Consider the following 23,379-nt stretch of genomic DNA (forward strand, 5'->3'; position numbering starts at 1 on the left):
AAGTGCCTGAGAGAAGGAAAGTCTTCATTGCCTTCCTGGTACGTTTCTTGGAGAAATCCTCGGTTTGCACCAGGATTCCCAAGGTCCCTAACCAGATATCAGGCCACGAAGTAGCCTGCATAGCATACTTTGTGACCTTTTCCTGATTAAGGATCTCAGCTGCCAAGAATGAGACCTTCCAGCTGGAGAGACTCCCTTAGTGAGCTCTTCCAAAGAATGATGGAGAGGAAGAGTTGGACTAGGCTCCTCCACGATCTCGAACTCGAAGTACCTCCTCTGTTGGACACGAGGAGGTGGGAGGAGCTTGTTGGTAGAGCCGAAACGTTGGGAGGAGGCATACCCGTAGAGCTGTAGGGCGATGTTTGCCCTGGCACCCTTCAACCCTTGAGACCAAGGGTCTTTGAGGGTTTCTGGGTGTCAGGCCTGCCTGTGGAGGGATCTCTGGGTTGGTGAACACGTTGAGAACCCTTACAGTCAGGACCTGCCAGAATGCATGTTCAGACTCTTTTAGCTCTCCTTCCGACGTCGGACTTGCAGTGAAGTCTCCATCTTCCAACCCCAAGAGCTCTTCCCATGGGTGGGTTGCAGACATCCCTCGAGTGGTGGCTGTCTCCGTCTTGGTAGTCCTCGTGGAGGACTTTGGCAAAGTCTTGGAGTTTTTAGGTTCCTTCCGAGGAAGGAGGTAGGACTCCAACATCGAAGGCCTGGATGTCGTGTCCTTCCTGATCTCTGATAGGGAACTCTCTGCATGAGGGGAGGCGTCCTACGACAGTGGAATGGAGGAGGTCCTTTCCCCACGCGACTCCCTTGACAAAGGTGAGGTGGGAGAGTATCCCGGGGAAGATACAGGGGGGAATAGCCTTGATAGCCTGATCAGAGTCAGTTTTACCCTCGAGGAAATGACCACGTCAGAGATTCCTCTTTTCCTCTTCAGGGGGGTGGAAGAACCCATAGTTCTGTGTCGAGAGTCTGGAGCTATAGGCTGCTGCTCCGATGAGCGGCCAGACAGGGAAGGACTGAAAGCCTGTGCTACAGCTCTGACTAAGGCACTGAACCATGGCTGCTGACTGACCGATACACTGTCAGACAGATCCCCCGAAGAGAAAGGGACCTAAGGTTCCCTGCAAGGAGTTTCCTTTAAAGGTGGGTCTGCCTTAGAAGAAGACAGTTGGGAAATCCTGAACACCTCTGCAGAAGCCTGTTCCCCTTTCCCCGATGGGCGTGCTGAAAGGCATTTGAGGGGAGGGGAGCGAGGCGATGGTGACCTGACCGAGTGCAGTTCCTTTACTTGCATTGGTGCACGCTAGCACGTGGGGGATTGCTGGGGCACGCACACGGGTGAGAGCTGATGCGGGGGTGAGAGTTGGTGCGCGGGGCGAGAGCGGGCGCGCGGGGGCGAGAGCGGGCGCGCGGGGGCGAGAGCGGGCGCGCGGGGGGCGAGCGCGGGCGAGAGCGGGCGCGCGCGGGCGCGCGCGGGCGAGCGCGGGCGAGCGCGGGCGCGCGCGGGCGAGCGCGGGCGAGCGCGGGCGCGGGCGAGCGCGGGCGAGCGCGGGCGAGCGCGGGCGAGCGCGGGCGCGGGCGAGCGCGGGCGAGCGCGGGCGCGGGCGAGCGCGGGGCGCGCGCGGGCGCGCGCGGGCGCGCGGGGGCGAGAGCGGGCGCGCGGGGGCGCGAGCGGGCGCGCGGGGGCGCGAGCGGGCGCGCGGGGGCGCGAGCGGGGGCGCGCGAGCGGGGCGCGAGCGGGCGCGCGAGCGGGGGCGCGAGCGGGGGCGCGAGCGGGCGCGCGGGGGGCGCGAGCGGGCGCGCGGGGGCGCGAGCGGGCGCGCGGGGGCGCGAGCGGGCGCGCGAGCGGGCGCGCGGGGGCGCGGGGGCGCGAGCGGGCGCGCGGGGGGCGCGAGCGGGCGCGCGGGGGCGCGAGCGGGGCGCGCGGGGGCGCGAGCGGGCGCGCGGGGGCGAGAGCGGGCGCGCGGGGGCGAGAGCGGGCGCGCGGGGGCGAGAGCGGGCGCGCGGGGGCGAGAGCGGGCGCGCGGGGGCGAGAGCGGGCGCGCGGGGGCGAGAGCGGGCGCGCGGGGGCGAGAGCGGGCGCGCGGGGGCGAGAGCGGGCGCGCGGGGGCGAGAGCGGGCGCGCGGGGGCGAGAGCGGGCGCGCGGGGGCGAGAGCGGGCGCGCGGGGGCGAGAGCGGGCGCGCGGGGGCGAGAGCGGGCGCGCGGGGGCGAGAGCGGGCGCGCGGGGGCGAGAGCGGGCGCGCGGGGGCGAGAGCGGGCGCGCGGGGGCGAGAGCGGGCGCGCGGGGGCGAGAGCGGGCGCGCGGGGGCGAGAGCGGGCGCGCGGGGGCGAGAGCGGGCGCGCGGGGGCGAGAGCGGGCGCGCGGGGGCGAGAGCGGGCGCGCGGGGGCGAGAGCGGGCGCGCGGGGGCGCGAGCGGGCGCGCGGGGGCGCGAGCGGGCGCGCGAGCGGGGGCGCGAGCGGGCGCGCGAGCGGGGGCGCGAGCGGGGGCGCGAGCGGGCGCGCGGGGGCGCGAGCGGGCGCGCGGGGGCGCGAGCGGGCGCGCGGGGGCGCGAGCGGGCGCGCGAGCGGGCGCGCGGGGGCGCGGGGGCGCGAGCGGGCGCGCGGGGGCGCGAGCGGGCGCGCGGGGGCGCGAGCGGGCGCGCGGGGGCGCGAGCGGGCGCGCGGGGGCGAGAGCGGGCGCGCGGGGGCGAGAGCGGGCGCGCGGGGGCGAGAGCGGGCGCGCGGGGGCGAGAGCGGGCGCGCGGGGGCGAGAGCGGGCGCGCGGGGGCGAGAGCGGGCGCGCGGGGGCGAGAGCGGGCGCGCGGGGGCGAGAGCGGGCGCGCGGGGGCGAGAGCGGGCGCGCGGGGGCGAGAGCGGGCGCGCGGGGGCGAGAGCGGGCGCGCGGGGGCGAGAGCGGGCGCGCGGGGGCGAGAGCGGGCGCGCGGGGGCGAGAGCGGGCGCGCGGGGGCGAGAGCGGGCGCGCGGGGGCGAGAGCGGGCGCGCGGGGGCGAGAGCGGGCGCGCGGGGGCGAGAGCGGGCGCGCGGGGGCGAGAGCGGGCGCGCGGGGGCGAGAGCGGGCGCGCGGGGGCGAGAGCGGGCGCGCGGGGGCGAGAGCGGGCGCGCGGGGGCGAGAGCGGGCGCGCGGGGGCGAGAGCGGGCGCGCGGGGGCGAGAGCGGGCGCGCGGGGGCGAGAGCGGGCGCGCGGGCGAGAGCGGGCGCGCGGGCAAGAGCGGGCGCGCGGGCGAGAGCGGGCGCTCGGGCGAGAGCAAGCGCTCGGGCGAGAGCCGACGCGCTGGTGAGTGTTGGCGCGCATGGGCGAATGATGAAGCATGCGCGTAAGGGAGTGATGGCGCGTAAGAGAGCGCTGGCATGCAGGGGAACGATGGCGCGTAAGAGCGCGCAGGGGAGTGATGGCGCGTAAGAGAGCGCTGGAGCGCAGGGGAGTGATGGCACGCAGGAGATCGATGACGCGCAGGCGAGTGCTGACCTGCGAGTGTGTGTTGGCGTAGGAGAGCGCTGGCGCGTAGGTGCATATTGCAGCTGCCATCTATGAGGGCGAGCAGGTGAAGGGGCGCGCCAAAGCGTTGTTGAGCGCTGATGAGCAGGCTGGTGCTGTCAGGTTGCTGGCGAGCGCTGGTGCACTGCAGGAAGTTGGCGAGCTAAAGGGCGATGGCACGCAGCTGCGCACTTCGGTAGGGCCTCAAGAGGCTTTACCAGGAACAGGAACGGTGATGGAAGGTCGGCAGGTCTGTTGGATGGTTGATCAGGATCCGGAATATGCGCTTTGGAAGGGCGAGCATCTACCGATGGAGATCGCGAACGATCTGCAGAGAGGTCCAGGACCGAAGTCGGAGGACTAGTAGTAGGTCCAGGCACGGTCGAAGGTCGAGACTCAGAAGATGACTGCAGCGGAGGCTCCTATGTAGGTGAAGGCTGCGATGACGAAGCAAAAGACCCGAAGAGGCGCCTTTTCACCGATGGTAAAGGGAGACCTCTCAGGCGAAGTGGAGAGCGAGCTTTTCGACTAAGACGCCCACTACGGGCCATTGGATCAGCAAGCTGACAGTATGCCGCAGCAGTCCTGCGAAGAGGAGTCTCTATGAGTGAACTCCCCCGAGGGAGAAAAACACTCGCAGGAGAGAGACGTCAGACTAAATTTCCCCCTCGAAGGATGATCAGGAACGGGGGAAACTAAGTCGGCAGTAACAGCTGTAGAGTCTGGAGGAGCAGGGGAGTCGGTCAACATTACAGGCTACATCTCTGACACCACAACGTTGACCAGAGCCAGAGGATCTACTTCCGAAGGCGACGTTGACTGCTGCACACTAGCACCCCGCCGTAAGAGTTGCAGCAATAAATCCTTGGAGGGCAGACACGGGAGCCCCAAGGATGACAATACCTGAAACACAGAAGTCATTGACAAGGCCTCACCCGGGGGGGAGAGGTGGGGCAGCTTCGCTAGGGGAAGCAACACGATCTCTAGAGGACCAGGGTTGGCCGATATTAAATTGGTCCACGCTACTACTCGGCGGTCTCTCGGAAGAGACCGAACGAGTAGGAGCTTCAGAGGAGGGTCAGGAGACGGAAGAAGAGGCCTTGGGTATTTCCCCCTTCGAAGGAACCTTAGACGGAGAAATATCCCGTTTAGACATCATCTTCCTTCGTCTCTCAAACCTTTCCCACTGGGAGGAAGACCACTCCCTAAACTCACTACACTTGTTAAAATCACACCGTTGACCTCTGCAGGCGGGACAAACGGTGTGGTGGTCCGTCTCCACCGCCGACATAAAAGTTCCGCAGGGCCGGCCAATGAGTCCAGGGCAGGTGCGCATGCTCGCACAAGTCAACACACAAACACACACTAAAACAAAGAAAAAGCAAAAACAGATTAAAGGCAGTCCAATAAAGGATGAAGAGCGGCAACGTCTGTTCACCATCCTAGTCAAAAGTAAAGTGGGCTAAATCACAGGTGTGGGAGTGGGAGCGGTACCAAGCTACCACCACCCCAACCCCCCGCTAACTAGCAGTGTGGGTAGTTAACCCTCGCTAAACTTTAATGGCTCGTCATTTCAGCTACGCCTTAAGTAATACCCCTAATAAATAGCATGGTTTGTACTCCAGTTACAGAATATATACTAAATATTCAAAAGGGAAAATTATAGAATATATCAAGAACAGTAATAACATTAAATATATATATCATACATAAAATATAAAACTAGAATTAAGTCAACCAGTTCAACAGGAAAACATTTGTAAGAAGTCTGAAGTTCTGACATTCCACCAATTCTAATACCAGATTAGGAATACCATTTCACAATTAGGTCAAAGCTGGAATAAACTTCTAAAATTCTTTATAGTATTGAGGCTTATGAAGGAGAAGGCACGAATGTTAGAATTAAGTAAATAGTCAACAATGTTATTATTACTATTATTACTAGCTAGGCTACAACCCTAGTTGGAAAAGCAGGATGCTATAAGCCTATGGGCCCCAACAGGGTAAATAGCCTAATGAGGAATGGGAACACAGAAAAATGACAAACTTATAACAGAGTTTGTATTTTTCCTAACATACAAACCCGAATTCTTTACTATAGGAGATATTCTAGCGCGAGCTGGAAAATACGGCAGAAAAACCTTAACAAGGTCGTTAACGACCAGGCAGGTAATTACGCACCTGTTAGTGGTGGGGGGACCGCCGGTCGTTAGCTGCTGTTTACCTTCAATCGGATTCTAGCTAGGACTATCCTAGGGGGCGGTGATGGAGGGAAGATTTGTGTAAAGAATTCGGGTTTGTATGTTAGGAAAAATACAAACTCTGTTATAAGTTTGTCATTTGTTCCTACACTTGATACAAACCCTCAATCTTTACTATAGGAGACTTAGTCTTGAGGCCAGGGTGGCCAAGGAGTTCCCTATTCTTAGGGATGACAGTCCTCAGACTAGACACTTTTGAAGCAACAATCTTCCGTTAATCTCATTTCTTTGTAGATTCCCATAATCTCAGCACGACTGAAGGTTTGTAGCTTCGAGGAAACAAATGTTTCAGGATGAAGTGGGTATGGAATATTCGACTCGGACCCCTCAAACGTAGGATTCCCCCGACCTTGCAAAGGGGAAACCTCGTGACCACAAGTATAACTTATACCCTGTGAGAGGAATCAGATGAGTATCATACCTTATTTCCATTGGCGAGTCCAGCTGAAACTGGATACAGACTAGAACCCCCAGATGGGAGGGAGAAGGAGACGACAAAGATAGATGGATGTCCTTCTTAACCCTGGATAGGTACGCTCCTCGGACACCCCTTTAAGGGTATACTCGGTCGCGCACGACCCCGACTCCGAAAAAAAATTCAGGAAAAATTTAGTTATGCATCAATCTGTATTGTTTGACTTGCTAAAAATACTTCAAAGAATGCTAAAAACTACTGAAAATATAAATGATACCCATCTACAAAATAACAATTTACTGGAAATATATTAAAAATTTAAGTATACAAAAAAAAAGACTTGACGTAATTATTCACAAAAAATAGAAATACTGTATACATATACACATAAATCCCTCTAGGGACACCTTCTTAGATGGCAAAGCAACAGCGTGTAATTGCTGTAAATGAGTTGGACCCATAGAAGTCAAGATCTGAAATGAGAAAAAAAGGGTAACCTTTTTTGGCCAAAAAAATTTGTCCAAATTTCATGAATTTTTTTGGGTACCCAAATGAAATAGGAAGAGGCTAATTTTTTTATAGAATAAACTCATATTATCCTAGAACAGAAATACATAATAAAATGTGCACTAAGATGTAATTTACTGTTATAACAGGGGCGAAATCTAAAGGTCATTTTTGACGGCCTAGTTTCACAATGTAAATTTCTTATGAAAATCATTGTATCTCCTATAAATTATGATATTTATGCATTAAAATATACCAAAATATCACGAATTCTATACAGAACAAGAATATATTGAGATATGCCAACTTACCTTTCGGGTATGTCAACAAAATGGCCGCAGACCGCAACAACTCTTACAGCCCAATCTACCACTTGAAATGAAGAATGGGGTTGCAAGCTCCATATTATCATCAACATCTCTTTTTAACTCCATTAGAAGTGTGTTGATGACATCCATGCCGAGGGAATACTGCCTGCTGGCCATTATTGAAGATAAAATCAAAATAAATAGAAAAAAATCAAATTTGCAAAAAATAAGAAAAATTCAGAAATTAGCATTTGAGGGAAAATGGACCTCATGGCAATATATGGCATCTAAGCCAAAACCAATGTCATGCAAGTGGTAGACACACCATCCATCCACACTTTCCAACAATAAAGAACCCAACAAGTATCAACACTGTTGGACAATTTATAATTATGTAATAACTTTGCTGTTTGATCACTTACCCCTATAAAGGTATGTCAGGGTCGAGGTCGACCCCTGGGGGGGTAAAAAAACGGGGAAGGAGGGAAGTTAGACGAAAATCAGTCCTAAAGCAGACAATGGCATGAAGACTAGTCACCCCTTGCAGGTCGATCACTTCCATATTCGAGACAGCTGATGATTTATGGGGAAAAAACAGGTTTTGAAAATGCTGTAGGGGTTGCAAACGACCCATCATACCTTTCCAGGGTTAAAACCTAGTGTAACCCAGAATCCTCAGCCAATGGTTACTGTCCCCTGAAAGGGCGTAAGGTAGCTACAGCACCCGTTGACCTGTCACAATAGGCCCTATAGAAAGGGAGTCTAGAGACCTATGTGTCACGTCGCTCAAATAGTGAGCGGTGAATGTAGATTGGCGTTTCCAGACCCCAGCACTTAAGACTTGGGAGACAGAAATTTCTCTTAAACACCAGAGAGGCAGCCACTCCCCTAACTTGATGGGCTCTGGGTTGTGCTGCCTCTGGGTCTCCGTGAAAAGACCTCGCAATAACTTTCTTGAGCCAGAAAGGGATGGTGTTGTAAGAGGTTCTCTTATTTACCTTGGTGGTACTAAGGAAGAGATAACGGAGACGTGGTCTGATAGGTCTGGTGCGCTTCAGATATTTCTTTAGCTCCCTGACTGGGCATAGTAACGACTGGGCTGTATCCTGTGTTACCTTATTGAGGCTGGAAAACTGAAATTCTCGAAATCTCTCATCGGTAGATGAAGGATTATGAGTCTAGCCACCAAGTCTGGTACAAAGTTGTGAGATACTCCCCCCCCCCCGCCCCATTCCTTAGAATGGATGATGACGTAAGACAGACCATGTAGCTCACTGACCCTTTTAGCCGAGGACAGAGGTACTGTACGAGGAAGACTGTCTTAAGGTTCAGAAAGTAGCCCGAGGCCCTTAGGGGCTCATAGGGCAGCCCCTTCAGGGAATGTAAGACACGTCTCACGGTGATGGTCTAATCTCAACTGGGGGGCAAGATCACTCTAAACCCCGAATCAACCAAGGTGATGTCTTCTGAGGCGGAGAGGTCAACTCCTTCTCAGTCTACGATAGCCCTTAATCGCCGAGACTGAGAGGAGCTTTTCCTCACAGAGGTACAAAAGGAAGTCTGGGAACTATGTGATTCCTTCCTTTTGAGAACCCAATTGCTCCACATGGTCGCTGTTGTAGCGGTTAAGAAGTCCATTGTCTTGGCCCCAGCAGTTAGGACTTCCTGTAGGGACTGCCTGGAGTCTTGGTTTGACAAGTCCTCGTGGCTCGAAGCCAGAAGGGTCATTGAAGTCGCTTCCATTGCCGAGGCTTCTGTGACTGAGAAGAGCCTGGAAGAGTAGTGTGTCTCTTCGAGGATTAGCCCGGTGTGAGCACTAACAGTTAGGACAATGCCCTAGAGACTGATCATATATTATATGGTCAATGACCAAGCCTCTTCTCCATTCCAGGGACCAGGGAGGGCCAGGCAGTGGCTGCTGATGACTCAGCAGATAGACCTATAGGCTCCCCAAACACCCCAACCTTAGCTTACAAGGATGGTAAGGTTGCAGACACTAATGGCACTAACAACACTGAGCGGGATTCGAACACCAGACTGCCAAACACCAGTCAGAGACGTTACCAATAAGGCCACAGCCAAAAGATCAATTCTGGTCGTAGGGTTTGGGGTGGACAACATAGCCTGTCTAAGGCTGGAGCGTCAAGAGGTCGAGGAGACAGATGTAAATCGCCGAGGCACGAGATATTACACAGTTCTTAGAATCCTTAAATAGGAGGATTCTAAGTCCCTCGACGGCAGCTCTCCCGAGGAATCCTCAGGCTGCGCTAATTCCTCGCGTGTTATTACACGTAAAGTGGAGACACGAGTAGCAGACAAACCTTACGTCTTACCCCTCGCATCTTTCTTATCGAAAGGGAAAGAACAGTAGAAGTCGGAGTGTCTGGAGATAATGGCGAAGACCGTTGACGAGAGTCGGAAGACTCTCTGTCATAAGAGTAAAACTCTTGATAATAACTGTCACGCGCATAGCGCTAATTGCGTGCGTGCGCGGACACTGCTAATTGTTACAAGAGCCCGACGACTCGGCGTAATTGAAACTCGAAGGTTCCAAGTCGTGTGAACTCGAAAGTCCAGCGCGACAGAGGCCCGAAGGACTCCTAAAGCCATGAGAACCCGTAAGATCAACATGACGAGAGTTCAAAGGTTCCCGATCACGCCCGCCGAAAGGGTGATCGTCACGAGACCCCGAGGGGTCAACGTGAGGAGAACCAGTAGGTTCAAAAAGACGTCTCCTTACAGCACGAGGGGGAGAACGTCAGGGATGAAGATAACTCCTCTGCAGGGAAGATTTGTTCTCCCGAAGGAGAACGTCGATTAAGACAAGGCTCTCGCTCTGCCCCTGGAGGAGAACCAAAAGCGTAAGGGGGAGGAGTGTGGATCAGCAAACTCCAAGTTTTCTCTCGTGAATGGGAGGAAGGTTCTCCCGAAGAAGATCGCCTAAAACAAGCTTTCTCCCTGCTCTATGGGGAAAAGCATAGTCGTAATAACCTGTCTCTCACAAACGAGGGAGAAGTCCTCCCAAAGCAGGATATTGCCTAAGGCAGATTTCTCCCTGCTCTATGGGAAAAAGTATAGGCGTAATAATTTCTCTCTCACGAACAAGTGAGACGTCCTCCCGAAGGAGGACATCGCCTAAGACAAGCTTTCTCCCAGTTCTATGGGAAAAAAGCATAGGCGTAATAATCTCTCTCTCGCGAATGAGAGAGAAGTTCTCCCGAAGGAGAACATCACCTAAGACAAGTTTTCTTCCAGTTCTATGGGAAAAACATAGACGTAATAATCTCCCTCTTGTGAACGAGAGAAGTCCTCCCGAAGGAGGACATCGCCTAAGACAAGCTTTCTCCCAGTTCTATGGGAAAAAAGCATAGGCGTAATAATCTCTCTCTCGCGAATGAGAGAGAAGTTCTCCCGAAGGAGAACATCACCTAAGACAAGTTTTCTTCCAGTTCTATGGGAAAAACGTAGACGTAATAATCTCCCTCTTGTGAACGAGAGAAGTCCTCCCGAAGGAGGACATCGCCTAAGACAAGCTTTCTCCCACTTCTATGGGAAAAAAGCATAAGCGTAATAATCTCTCTCTCTCGCGAACGAGAGAGAAGTTCTCCCGAAAGAGGACATCGCCTAAGACAAGTTGGCGCGCATCCCTAGGAGAGGATTTACGAGCGTGCGCACATATCCTTGCGGATGCGCACGGGAGAAGGCTGGCGCGCCGGAGAGCGCTGGCGCGTTGATAAGGGTTGGCGTGCGGAAGGCGGCAGCAAGGCTGAATTGTCAGAAGTCCTATCAGTAGAAAGTTGGAGCGAAGGTGCGCAGTAGAGTGAGATGTTGGGCGCGTATGTGCATGTGCAGGAGAATGTTGGCCCGTGGGAGAGCGCTGGCATGGAGGAGAGCACTGGCGCGCGGGAGAGCGCTGGCACATAGGAGACTACTGGCACGCAGGAGAGTGCCATTGCGCAGGAGAGTTCCATTGCGCAGGAGATTGATGGCGCGCAGGTAGTTTGTGCGCAGGTGAGCGCTTGGCGCATGATGGAGCTATGCTCTTGTTGGAGCGTATGCGCATGTTGGCGCGTACGCTCTTGATGCCCTATGTTATGGTAAGGAGGAAGCGCTCTTCTTAAGTTTGTGATGAGAGCGCTTATAGTCTTGCGGCGAGACATCTCGTGAAGAGATAAAAGGCGAGGAAGAGCGAGAACGATGATGTCTCTTCCTATGTCGCCTATGTCTCCGTCAAGAACGTATGGGCGAAGGAGAGCGAGCTCTCCGTTTCCTCTTCCCTCTCTCCCTCATAGCCTCTGAAAAGGGCGAGGACGAGGAGGAGGAGGAGGAGGAGGAGGAGGTACTGCGATGACCACTTCTACATACTTGGTAGGGGGAGCCTTCAGAAAACCTATGACCTCTGTAGCCAGGGCATAGGGAAAGAGGATCCTACTCCAGCGGCGACATAAAGGCACCAGGAACACTTCCCAGTCAAATAAAAGCAGGAGCAGCAGTGTTACCACTGCGACGGCTAGAATTCGATTGAAGGTAAACAGCAGCTACCAACCAGCGGTCCCCCCCCCCACCACCACTAACAGGTGGGTAATTACCTGTCCGGTCATTAACGAACTTGTTTAGATTTTTCTGCCGTATTTTCCAGCTCGCGCTAGAATATCTCCTATAGTAAAGAATGACGGTTTGTATCAAGTGTAGGAACAAATAAAATATTTTAAGAACAAACATTAAAATAAATATTTCCCATATAAAATATAAAAACTTTAACAAGAAGAGAAATTAGATAGAACTCTAATCCAAGACAGTGGAAGACCATGGTACAGAGGCTATAACAATACCCAAGACTAGAGAACAATGGTTTGATTTTGGAGTGTCATTCTCCTGGAAGAGCTGCTTATAATAGCTAAAGATTCTCTTCTACCCTTACCAAGAGGAAAGTACCCACTGAACAATTACAGTGCAGTAATTAACCCCTTGGGTGAAGAATTGCGAGGTAATCTCAGTGTTGTCAGGCGTATGAGGACAGAGGAGAATCTATACAGAATAGGCCAGACTATTTGGTGTATGTGTAGGCAAAGGGAAAGTGAACCGTATCCAGCGAGAAGGATCCAAGGAATTATTGCCTGGCTAGTCAAAGGACCCCATAACTCTCTAGCGGTATTATCTCAACTTATGGCTGGTGCCCTGGCCAATCTACTACAGGTACCTGGTATTACAGTCTGAAGAAACATTAATGCAATAAATGGTTCAACTTAGGTTAAAATTTTATGCAGCATGCACAATGAACCACTGAATGACCAAATCAAGGATAAGGAATTTAATTTACCACAATTTGTTCTCCATAAAATTAATTGGGAGCACCTTTAGTCCCGAAAGGGGAACAATATTAAAAACATGGTAGGATCCAAGGAGATACTTCCTCAGGTTAGGTAACTAGTATTATTGTACTGTATTACAGGGCAATGTAACCTAGGAAAAAAACTCACTTTTTTCTATAGAAAAACTCCACTCTCTTCGAAAATGACACTCGTTCCCGTCGCAAATGAATAGTTTCAGAAATATATATATAACTATATCCTACCTGACCAGTATTATTGTACTGTATTACAGGGCAATGTAATCTAGGAAAATAAACTAATTTTTTCTATAGAAAAGATTCAGCTCTTCGAAAATGACACTTGTTCACCCGTCGCAAATGAATAGTTTCAGAAATATATATATCTATATCCTACGATAATGGGGATCCCCAGTGGGAACTCGTGGTTTTGGGTGGGGAAAACATACTGGGGATATGGTATATAATGGTAAAACAAGCCTTTTCTTCTCTATACATTACCTTCTTGGATTTATAATAATTGGAGGAAAAGAGAAAACAGTATAACTAGATAAACTTTGGAGGCGCCGTTGCAAAGGCTATGTCTCGTGAAAAAATACGGAAATATTGAGCTGCGGCAATGTTAGCGTAACATGCTAACATTAGCAGTGCTTTTCATTTATTTTTTGTCATTCTGCTTATCTGTTGTAGTCGCTCTCGTTCGTTCGTTTGTACACAGCAGGTTTCGACCTTCTGCGCAAAAACACGCACATAGGCTCCTCCTCCACCAATAGGATTTCTTCTTCTCTAGCCGTGAAATTAACTATTCGACTTCACCCTTTTTATCTAAGTATATTACTTGATCCAGTACAACTATACCATCCCTTTTATGTAATACCCTTGTATTCATATTACGTTTGACCCAAGAATTACTCGTTTTATTATCAGATACCTTATAAAATCACCTCATTTTATATTCCCATTAAATATTTTTTATCATACATTCCATTTTATCTTGCTATGTTACTTTTATACATTTTGTTATTACCTTGTCACGCCCAGATTTCACATAAATACTTGCTCTGGACAAGTTTCCCATTCTGGTTCATTCATGTTTACTCTCTAGACTCCGTTAACCAATCACGAACACATACGTATGGAAAGTTTGCACAGGGGGTTAATATTTCCCAACCCGCACCTTGCAACAAACCCTTTTCTGTAGAAACATTTGTCCAAGTCAGGTCTTTGTTAGTTCAAGTGACGTCTTTTTGCGTATTTTACGATGGAAGTTTAGAAACTTTTAAAGACTGCAGTAATCCATACTTGAAAGTATTTTGGTGAATTCCAATGTTGATAATTTTCTTAAATCTCGTAATGTAATAGCCCATCGTTTACAGTGTTCAAGTGCAGTACAGTACTAAACTAAGACAAAGAAGTTAAGACGTCAAAGACTCAAAGTCACAACACCCTGGTGAGCCACAAGTTTCGTCATCGCGGTCATAAAAGTAAGTCATTAATTTCTTTAATTTTAATGTTTTAGTTTTACTATTTTGTTAGCGTGCGCATCTCAACATTACCGTTTGCCAGTGCATATGAGCTTGATGTTTTATTTTCCTGAGAGCGCAAGCGAGCCAGTGGCGGAACAAGAACCATTATATATAATGTTGCTAATGTTATGAACTTCTAGGTTAGGTTAAGTGGGTTTGTTAGGTTCTGTACCCTTTTTGTACCTTTTTATATACAGTGTAAAGGGTATATGGAAAAATGCTTTGAAATACACATGCTAATATTACTGTAGCATTGCTAACATTAGCAATGACATCGTAACATTGGTAAAGCTGTGTAACGTTGGTAACGTTACTAATGGTAGCGTTCGCATTACATATGCGAGTTTAGCAACACTGAATTTGAACAAGTCATTATATTTAAACATTTTAACAGAAAATATATGTTTTCCTGTAGAAAATAACGGGATTTAACCGGGTTTCAACTTAATTTCATCCGTAATAACAGCAACCAGTTCGGCTACTTAAAGGTAGTCGAATTGTTTGTTCTGTTTGTTTGCGGTTGAAATGAAGGTCAAATCACATTATTTACTACAGGAAAACATATTTTCTGTTCAAAATGAGAATCTGTAATACACTAAAACTTCACCAATGACAATTTAAAATCTTAAAACACAATACAGAAAGGTACATTTTTGTGCAATTAAAGGATTAGTGTCTTGAAAGTATATTTGGGTAAATGTGTAGGAGAGCTCCGCGCTCGATTTAAAAGTTTCTAAAAGTAGAAAACGAAAGAAAACAGTAAATTAGAGCTACAGTTACCTTGAAACTGTGAGATAATCCTCCTACAACCACCTAACTCTTACACAGAAAATGTAAGCATAAACCTACTACTACAATTATGGGGGACCCCAGTGGGAAGCGGGGTTTTTGGGTGGGGGGAGGAGGAGAAAAGTGATTTTTCGGGGCACTACCGAACCTAATACAACTACCTACCCTACCCTGGGGGCCATGTACCCCTACCTAGGCCTACCGGGGGGGGGGGCTCCGCCCCCCTTGCGACCCCCCCTTAAGGCCACAGTAATTTTCAGGGCACCACCGAACCTAAGACACCCACCTAACCTAGCCTATGGGGCCCTGTACCCCTACCTAGGCCTACCGGGGGGGGGGGGGGGGGGGGGGCTCCGCCCCCCCTGCGACCCCCCTTAAGGCCACATTGAGTTTCAGTTCAAACGAAACAAATTCAAATGAAAACGCCTTTTGCAAAAAAAGGAACACAAACTTCAAATTAGTCTCAATATCTAACTTACCTTTGAAACAAGACACGAAAAAATTGCACCTCCTCTTCCTTTTCCCACGAGTAACCACACTACGATCACACCGGAATGCTAATTTGTTGTAATCTATACGGCACACATTTTCACAATTAGGGCACTTTTTCTCTGCCAAAATCAAACCATGACGTTGAGCAAATGCAATTAGCAAATCAACTTTCCCTGAATAATGTACACAAAAATCCCCATAAGAAATAAAGCAATTGTCACAAGTGACACAGTTGGAACGGGATGAAGGTCTTGCTAATTACTCCATACTTCACGGCAAAATGAGCTTTTCAGTTTGAAGGGAGATCCGAGACGTGCAAAAATATTCCTCCGCGGAACTTCACGTAAACTGTGGTAACTGGTGGAAAAATTGCAGGGATAAGTGAAGTAATAAGTGTCAGCATTGGCTAGATTTGTAAAAACCGCCACGATTGGTTTTCAAACAGTGTGACGTCAAGAAAACACCTGTTATTGGTTAGAATAGCATTGAGAACTAGTTTGCCATACGCAGTAAGGCGGTGAAACAGCTCATTTTAGCCAAGACATCACACAGTAAACAAAAACAAACAATTAGAAAAAATCCAGGTGAAACATAACTATACACACGAATATCTTCGTTAAATAGAAGCTGCTCATATATTGACTATTATATAAGCGTTCTATATGATATAATAGTGAATTGTAGGTGTTTAAATTCTTCAAGATCTTCCGCGGAGCTCTCCTACACATTTACCTATATTTGTAATAATTAATTATAAATGAATTGTAAGTTATCAAAGAGAAGTTGTCAATAATAAGATCAAGCCGAGAAGAAATTTTACTTGATCTACTTACCCAATGAGGTAAATTCTATGAAGATCATGTATGTAATTGCACCAGTGCAGTAGTTGGGTTAGGCTTATGAATATGCTGGGCTAATGTCCAGGGAAATTAACAGTTATCTTGGGATACACCAATTCACCTAAATTTTCAAAAGATGTTTTTTGCAAAGAAATACTATTCTCCATCAACCTTTTGTAAGTTTTTCACCCATCCTAATATAGCCTCCCGATCTCTTCAATCGAAAAAAATATAAAAATCAGACAATTGAGCCTGGTCAATTACCACGAGTCGGCTATTTTTACGCAGAGTCATTGCAGATATCACAAACTATCTCATAGCACAAAGGGGCTATTGGCTACAAAGTAAACCATGATAATAATTTCGTTTCCAATCAGTTTTTCGTCGCATAACCTCAAAACCGGTCACAAGATATGTGAAATTGTTAAGAACTACTGTAGACTACTCAAAAAGTTAAGAAAATATGCAGACCATAAACCCTTCCTCTGTTGATTAACAGTATTTACATTATTCCAGTTCAATGGCTCTGTCCAATTCAAACAAGAAAAGCCTACTGTATTGATGGTCTTCAACTGGAGGAGGGTGAATGACAACGAATGAACACAATCAGGAAGGAAGCCTTGTCAGTCAGCTCGTCACCCAAGGACTCTGAAACTATTGGAACTTAGAACAGCTGTTAAAGTAATTTAGTTTAATAATGTATTATTTCAGGGCTCCCTTAACAAATACACACACACACACACTATATATATATATATATATATATATATATATATATATATATATATATATATATATATATATATATATATATATGTGTGTGTGTGTGTGTGTGTGTGTGTGTGTGTGTGTGATCGGAAAATTGAACTCCTGCCTTTAAATTTACTTCATTTTAAGCATTAATGAAAAAATATAGTATATCATTAATAAACTTTACTGATGACGGGCTAATTGGGAGATTCTACAGATAAAAATAAAGAATATCGCAGTTACCTTGCAGTTTTCTCTAATCACTCTCTGTTAGGAGAAAAAAAAAGTTTCTTATGGTGATTAGCACTAAACACGTCCCTTTAATGCGACAAGAATAACACAACAATCACTGCTGTATTATTAATTGACGAATCATGGGTGAACCCATGTATAGAAAAAACCCACATAGCATCAGTCACTGCAAACACTTCTACATTTATTATTATTATTATTATTATTATTATTATTATTATTATTATTATTATTATTATTATTATTACTTGCTAAGCTACGACCCTACCTGGAAAAGCACAATGCCATAACCGCCAGGGGTCCAGCGAGGAAAATAGCTCAGTGAGGAACGGAAATCGGGAAATAAACTACAAGAGAAGTACTAAGAATAACATTAAAATAAATATTTCATATATGAACTATAAAAACTTCAAATTAACAAGAAGAGAAATCACATACTGTGCCACAGAGTACCCCCAAGCCAGAGAAATTTACCCAAAAGACGACACGGGTACCGAGGCTATGGTACTACCCGAGACTAAAGAAAAATGGTTTAATTTTGGAGTGTCCTCCTCCTAAAAGAGCTGTTTACCATAGTATGTCTTTTCTACCCTTACTAAGAGGAGAAAAGTAGCCACTGAATAATTATAGTGCAGTAGTTAACAATTTGAGCGAAGAAGAATTGTTTGGTAATTTCAGTGTTGTCAGGTGTAATGTGTAAAGAATAGGCCAGACTGCGTGTATGCAGGCAAAGGAAAAATAACCCGTAACCCGAGAGAGGAATCCAATGTAGTACCGACTGGCTAGTCAAAGGACCCAATAACTCTCTAATGGTAGTATCTTAACGGGTGGCTGGTGCCCTGACCATCCTACTACCTGACTTAATACAATGACAGCTATTCCCCTCTAATTAGTGCTTCTTAATTGTGCGGTTCCTGTATTGCCAAGATGCCTTTCAAACACCTACTACATCTCTTCTATGACCTTCTCTCCTCGTATTCCCATGTCGCTTACTTTTGAATTAAACATTTTCATGAATCTAATTATGTCCATTTTCCCGGAATGACTGAACTAGAATATTTCCATAAAGGAAAGTTGGTTCAGTTTCATTACTTTTTCCTTCACACACATATGCATACATACATACATATAATATATATATATATATATATATATATATATATATATATATATATATATTATATCTATATATATATATATATATATATATATATATATATATATATATATATATATATATATACAGTATATATATATATATATATATATATATACTGTATATATATATATATATATATACTTTTTTTACCTTAGATGCGTATTATGCGCTATTGTGTTATATTATTTTCGGTTTTCAAGAAGTGAGGTTATTACTGTCCCCCATGGATGTTCAAGGAGGTTATGCACCGAATTACGTATTAGCTTGGTACGGGTGTGGACGTGTGTTTCAGTGCTCTGTATCGAATCTGGCTTTAAACGGAATCATTGTGTATCTCGTTGTTTGTACTATGAAAAATCTCTTTGTGGGTGTTTGCTAGTGTTGATATTAGTGAAATATAGTACTAAAAATCAGTGGTTTCCTTGTATGTGAGGTCTGTAGTGAAAGGCCTGACCCAGCATTTTTGCGTTGGGGTGGGGCTACTTGAAAAGTTCATTGAAAAATGATTCAATATGTCTTTCCTTAGAAAACGAAAAGGAAGACGTAATCCCGTGAATGATCTCGGTCTATTTATGACTGAAATTGACGAGGTACTCACAGGAAGGGAGGAAAGTATAATGCTTCACCCCCAACTCGGACCATCGCCAAGTCGGACCCTTACTAACTCGGACCGTACCTCCACCAACTCGGACCATTATAACCAACTCGGACCACAATATACCACCTCGGACCACAGTAGTGAACCAACTCGGACCAGGTTGATAAGATTATAAATTAGAACAATTGGTAAAAATAAATTGAGAACAGTGAAAGTCACACATATTTATTATTAGGAGAGTTATTAAAAACATGCAAATGTAGAAGCAAAAGACAAAGTAAAATGTTCAATAAAACATATTCAAATTAATAATCATACATTCACAGCAATGAAATGGGAAACAGCTTTTAGAAGGCTTTTACCCGATCTATGACCTAGAGAAAACTCCTCCCACAGTACGACTAGTCTTCCATGTTGCTTAGCATACTTTGTCTTTTGGTGGCGCAACACTTTTCCATCATTTAAGAAATTTACATATAGTGGCACAAGCTTTGCTTCATTATACAAAAGAGATAGGAGAATGTAGAAATTAAGTTGACCTTTTCGTGATTTTCTGTTTAGTCTGTGGTGCCACCCTTCCACGTCGTTGTTTGTCCTGACACTCCTACCAAAAACACACCACGCTTTGGGTGGCCACATTTCGGAGGAAATCCAAGTATTGTGAATGTATTCTAAAAGATTTAAAAGTTGTTGTGACCCAGCTGCTTTTCTATAAAATCTTAAAAATAGTCCTTCTATGTGATCATCAGGTACGTATGGTAGAGAAAGAAGTTGTCTCACAAACTTATATGTTTTGGTGTCACTTGTGTATGCAGACTGAAGGCCAAATTCTTGGGCCTTCCTCCACACTGCTTGTCCCCAGTGAAACGCACAACCACGCATAACTACATCTGGGAACACATCTGGGATAGCCCGCCAAACACTTGCCTCAAAATCTAGAATTACTTCTTGTACTTTTAATTGTTCACCTAGGATTTCCTTAATTCTACTAAACACCTTTTTGTAATCTTTGCGTCTCTTACCTGACATTAAAACAAATACAAGAGGCATTTGTTTCACATTCCCATCATACTTCATGAATGCATGAATGCTAAAAAGTTGTGTGAAGGGTTGCCTAACAACTTTGAATGTCCCATCGACATACCACCTTTTTGCTTTAGCAAGTAACTGACACTGTCCTTCTGTTGCAAATACTAAGTGACGTCTATCCCCTACATGTATATCAAATTTAAGAAAGTTAGGTGGTATGTGTTCCTCACTAATTTCAAAACTCAAATCCACGGGTTCAGCAGGTCTGTTTGCTTGCCGCTTCCTGTTTGCTTGACGAGCGAGATTTATGGGGGCAGGTAGTGAAGCAGTAGGCATTGTTGGATCTACGTTTTCAAGGATTACTTCCTCCACGATTTCTAATGCGGGCCGAAACACATCCTCCATTGCTTTATCTTTAATTAATTTTGAAACCTTACTTGTGGTAGCAGGGCATGTTTCCGGTGGATGGGAATGTTCACTGGGCCCTCTGATAAACGAATTATTCACTTCCTTTATTATCATTCCACACAACATTTTTATTCCTAACTGCGCAACGCCAATGAACACCAACTGTTGTTTCTCTTTTGAATGTATATGAATAACCCTGACTGTCTACAAGTTTCTGTTTTCCTCTTTGTGATGACGCACACACTTTTTCATAAGTAATACATTCTACCAATGCTTGTGCCTGATCCTCGATTAAACATTCACCATTATTTACAGAGTCCTCGTTGATAAGATTATCCACCAACGCTTCATCAGGTGGATGGTCAGTGATACAGTCAGCAGTGTTGCCTAGTTTGGAAGAGCATGTGGCACACCTCCAATCAATTTCCACCCCCTCTCTTACTGCTTTTCTGTAATCTTCCCTGGTAACGCCCGTCCCACAAGTTCGGTGTTGCCACAAATTGCATCCGTCACACAGCAATGCCTCCTGCAACAATTTGTACTCAGATGATTTTCTAGTCGATATATCAATTTATATTTCTCCGTTCTTATAAAATGATTATCTGGTAATGGCAACTCAAAATTTACAATCGTCAATAGGATTAAGATAATTTAATTTAATAATATCAATATATAATTTAATTTAACAATATTTAGCTAAATTCTTAAATCGCACCTGTCGAGGTCGCACTGTGTTTAGGCACAGCAAACACTTGTCCATGGTAGGTTGCGCCTTCAGCTGTGTACAGATACGGGTATGAGTGCAGTTTGTTTTGGCTGTTAGGCATACTGTTTATTTTGGTTAGGCATACTCTGTTTATTTTGGTTGTTACAGCTTTTGGTGGTAATTATGCAATTATCCTGTAAAACAAGCTTGAGACAAACACAGAGAGAGAGGGAGAGAGAGAGATAATGCGTTGAGAAACAAGCTCTCTCTCTCTCTCTCTCTCTCTCTCTCTCTCTCTCTCTCTCTCTCTCTCTCTCTCTCTCTCTCTCTCTCTCTCAAAAGGATATAGTCCGTTTTAATCTTTAATTCCCCATCTTTTAAAAGAGGACAAATTCCTTTTGTTTTCATAAATTTGGTTGTTACAGCTTTTGGTGGTAATTATGCAATTATCCTGTAAACTTTAGATTGCGTGTTTGCTCGATGGTCCGAGTTGGTTTACATGATGGTCCGACTTGGCATTTCCAAAGTTTTTGATGGTCCGAGATGGTCGAGATAATGGTCCGAGTTGGTATTTCAAAATGGTCCGAGTTGGAAATGGTCCGAGTTGACCCTACCCCAGTATAATGGCAGCAGCTTATGAAGAATGTGATGACGGAGGCAATCGTGGCATGTGTGGGCACTGTGAGTCCTATGTCGATGATGGGATGCAATGCGATCAATGCCGAAGATGGTACCATGATGAAGTAGCTTGCTCTAATTTAAAGGATGGTTCAAGTACTCTTTTAAAAAGCAGGAACATCATTTATAAATGTCCAAAATGTGTTGAGTCTGCATGTGTTGATGACATAACGAGACTAAGCATCATCATAGAAGAGATGAAGGTAAATGTACAACAACAGATGTCTGGTTTTATAGATATGATAACTGCTCAATACATGGATATGCGTCAAGAAATTGTCGAGCTGAAAGAGAAACTTATGGAATACGAAAAAGAGAATGTGACCAAGACTACATATGCAAGTAAGTTGAAATCAGGAAACACTTTGGTTATAAAATCTACGGAGGAAAATAAGAAGGCTTCAGATATCAAGAAAACTATCATGAAGAAGATAACCACGAATGTCGAACAGGTCAAAACCTCTAAACAAGGCCACTTGGTAGTTAATTTTGCGGATAAAACTGGGTTAGAAAAGGCTAAAAATGACTTAGAAGAGGTCAAGAATGACATTAAGGTAGAAGTAGATAAAAAGGATCTACTTAAACCGAAGATCAAGGTCTGCAATATTGATGAAAATGAAGATGATATAATTGCCAGTATAATGGAGAAGAATGAATGGTTGAATGATATATGTGAAAATGAAGAAGACTTTAAATTGATCAGGAAGTTTAAATCAAGACAAAGCGGTAAATTACACGTCATTATAAAGTGTAGTCCAACTATCAGGAAAGTCTTCCGTAAAAGAGATGATAGAGTATATACCACGCTTGGAGGATGCTGTAAAATCTATGATTCCTACAATGTATTTCAGTGTTATAAATGCCAAGAATTTGGTCATACTGCTGAAAATTGTAGCAAGACTCAGGTATGTGCCAAGTGTAGCCAGGATCATCGAACCACGGATTGTAATGTAAATACGTTAAAGTGTCATAACTGCACAATGAGGAATTACAATGATACGAATCATAGGACATATGATGATAACTGTAAAGTATACAAGGAGGAGCTTACCAGGATAAAAAATAGAACCGATCATGGAGTCTAGCCCATTGGTTAAGTGTGGTCTGATAAATATTCAATCGGTGGGGAATAAAACCTTAGAGATTAGAAATCTTATTAACGAAATGGAATTAGATTTATGCTTATTAACGGAAACTTGGTTGCAGGGAAATATTAGTGATAACTCAAAGATTCAGGAGATGACGCCGTGTACTCATGATTTCTATCACGTACCAAGAAAGGACAAAACTGGAGGAGGAGTGGGTGTCTTTGTGTCGAAAACTTTCTCTAGGGTTTCTATCATGAATGAAATGGTATTTGAAACGTTTGAATATATCTGTTTAAAACTGACAAGAAACAATAAGGTATTGAATATAATATCATTATATAGACCACCAGCGAGTAATATGACTAAATTCATTGAAGAATTTAGTATTCTTGTGGGTGTGGTGGACGATATTAAAAATACATTAATTGGTGGAGACTTCAACTGTTGGGTAGATGATGAAAATGATAATAAGGCTAAAGAACTCAAGGAAGTATTTGAGATGTTTAATTTAATAAACAGTGTTTTGGTATCAACGTCAGTAGGTGGTCATACACTCGACTTGGTCATATGTGGAAAAGACTCAGACCTAATAAAAAACCTTGAAGTGGAACCAGACTTTGAGATCTCAAAAACACATAAAATCATCACCTTTAATGTTAATATAAATTGCACCAGAGTATTGAAAAAATGGATCACATATAGGGAACGGGAAAATTTTGATGCTGAGTATTTTATTGAAGCTAGTGTAGCGCAAATGTCTTGTGTGA

The 23,379-nt window shown here is 46.1% G+C and overlaps 1 protein-coding gene and 1 long non-coding RNA gene across 8 annotated transcripts in view; both read right to left on the minus strand.

Annotated features, from left to right (window-relative positions):
- LOC137630225 (uncharacterized) overlaps positions 1–16,598 on the minus strand; it is a 105,973-nt gene extending 89,375 nt beyond the window's left edge. For 4 of the 7 annotated variants that reach the window (XM_068361680.1, XM_068361679.1, XM_068361682.1 and 1 more), the window contains exon 1: positions 16,416–16,598. Coding sequence is in view for 1 of the 7 variants with exons in the window: in XM_068361678.1 (XP_068217779.1) it covers positions 15,939–15,966 (28 nt within the window). In the remaining 6 variants the exon portion in view is untranslated. Of the gene's footprint in view, positions 1–15,938; positions 16,388–16,415 lie in introns of those variants that run through there. The other 3 variants (XM_068361683.1, XM_068361678.1, XM_068361684.1) reach the window with 3 other exon arrangements.
- A 2,803-nt stretch (positions 16,599–19,401) lies between these two features.
- Positions 19,402–20,969, minus strand: LOC137630693 (uncharacterized). Its single transcript, XR_011041760.1, has 3 exons — positions 20,856–20,969; positions 20,290–20,666; positions 19,402–19,699 (listed from the first exon to the last, which is right to left on the minus strand). It is a non-coding gene; the product is annotated as an uncharacterized lncRNA (long non-coding RNA).
- Positions 20,970–23,379: the final 2,410 nt, after the last annotated feature.

This window comes from Palaemon carinicauda, chromosome 38 (genome assembly GCF_036898095.1).
Source record: "Palaemon carinicauda isolate YSFRI2023 chromosome 38, ASM3689809v2, whole genome shotgun sequence".
Classification (NCBI taxonomy): domain Eukaryota; kingdom Metazoa; phylum Arthropoda; class Malacostraca; order Decapoda; family Palaemonidae; genus Palaemon; species Palaemon carinicauda.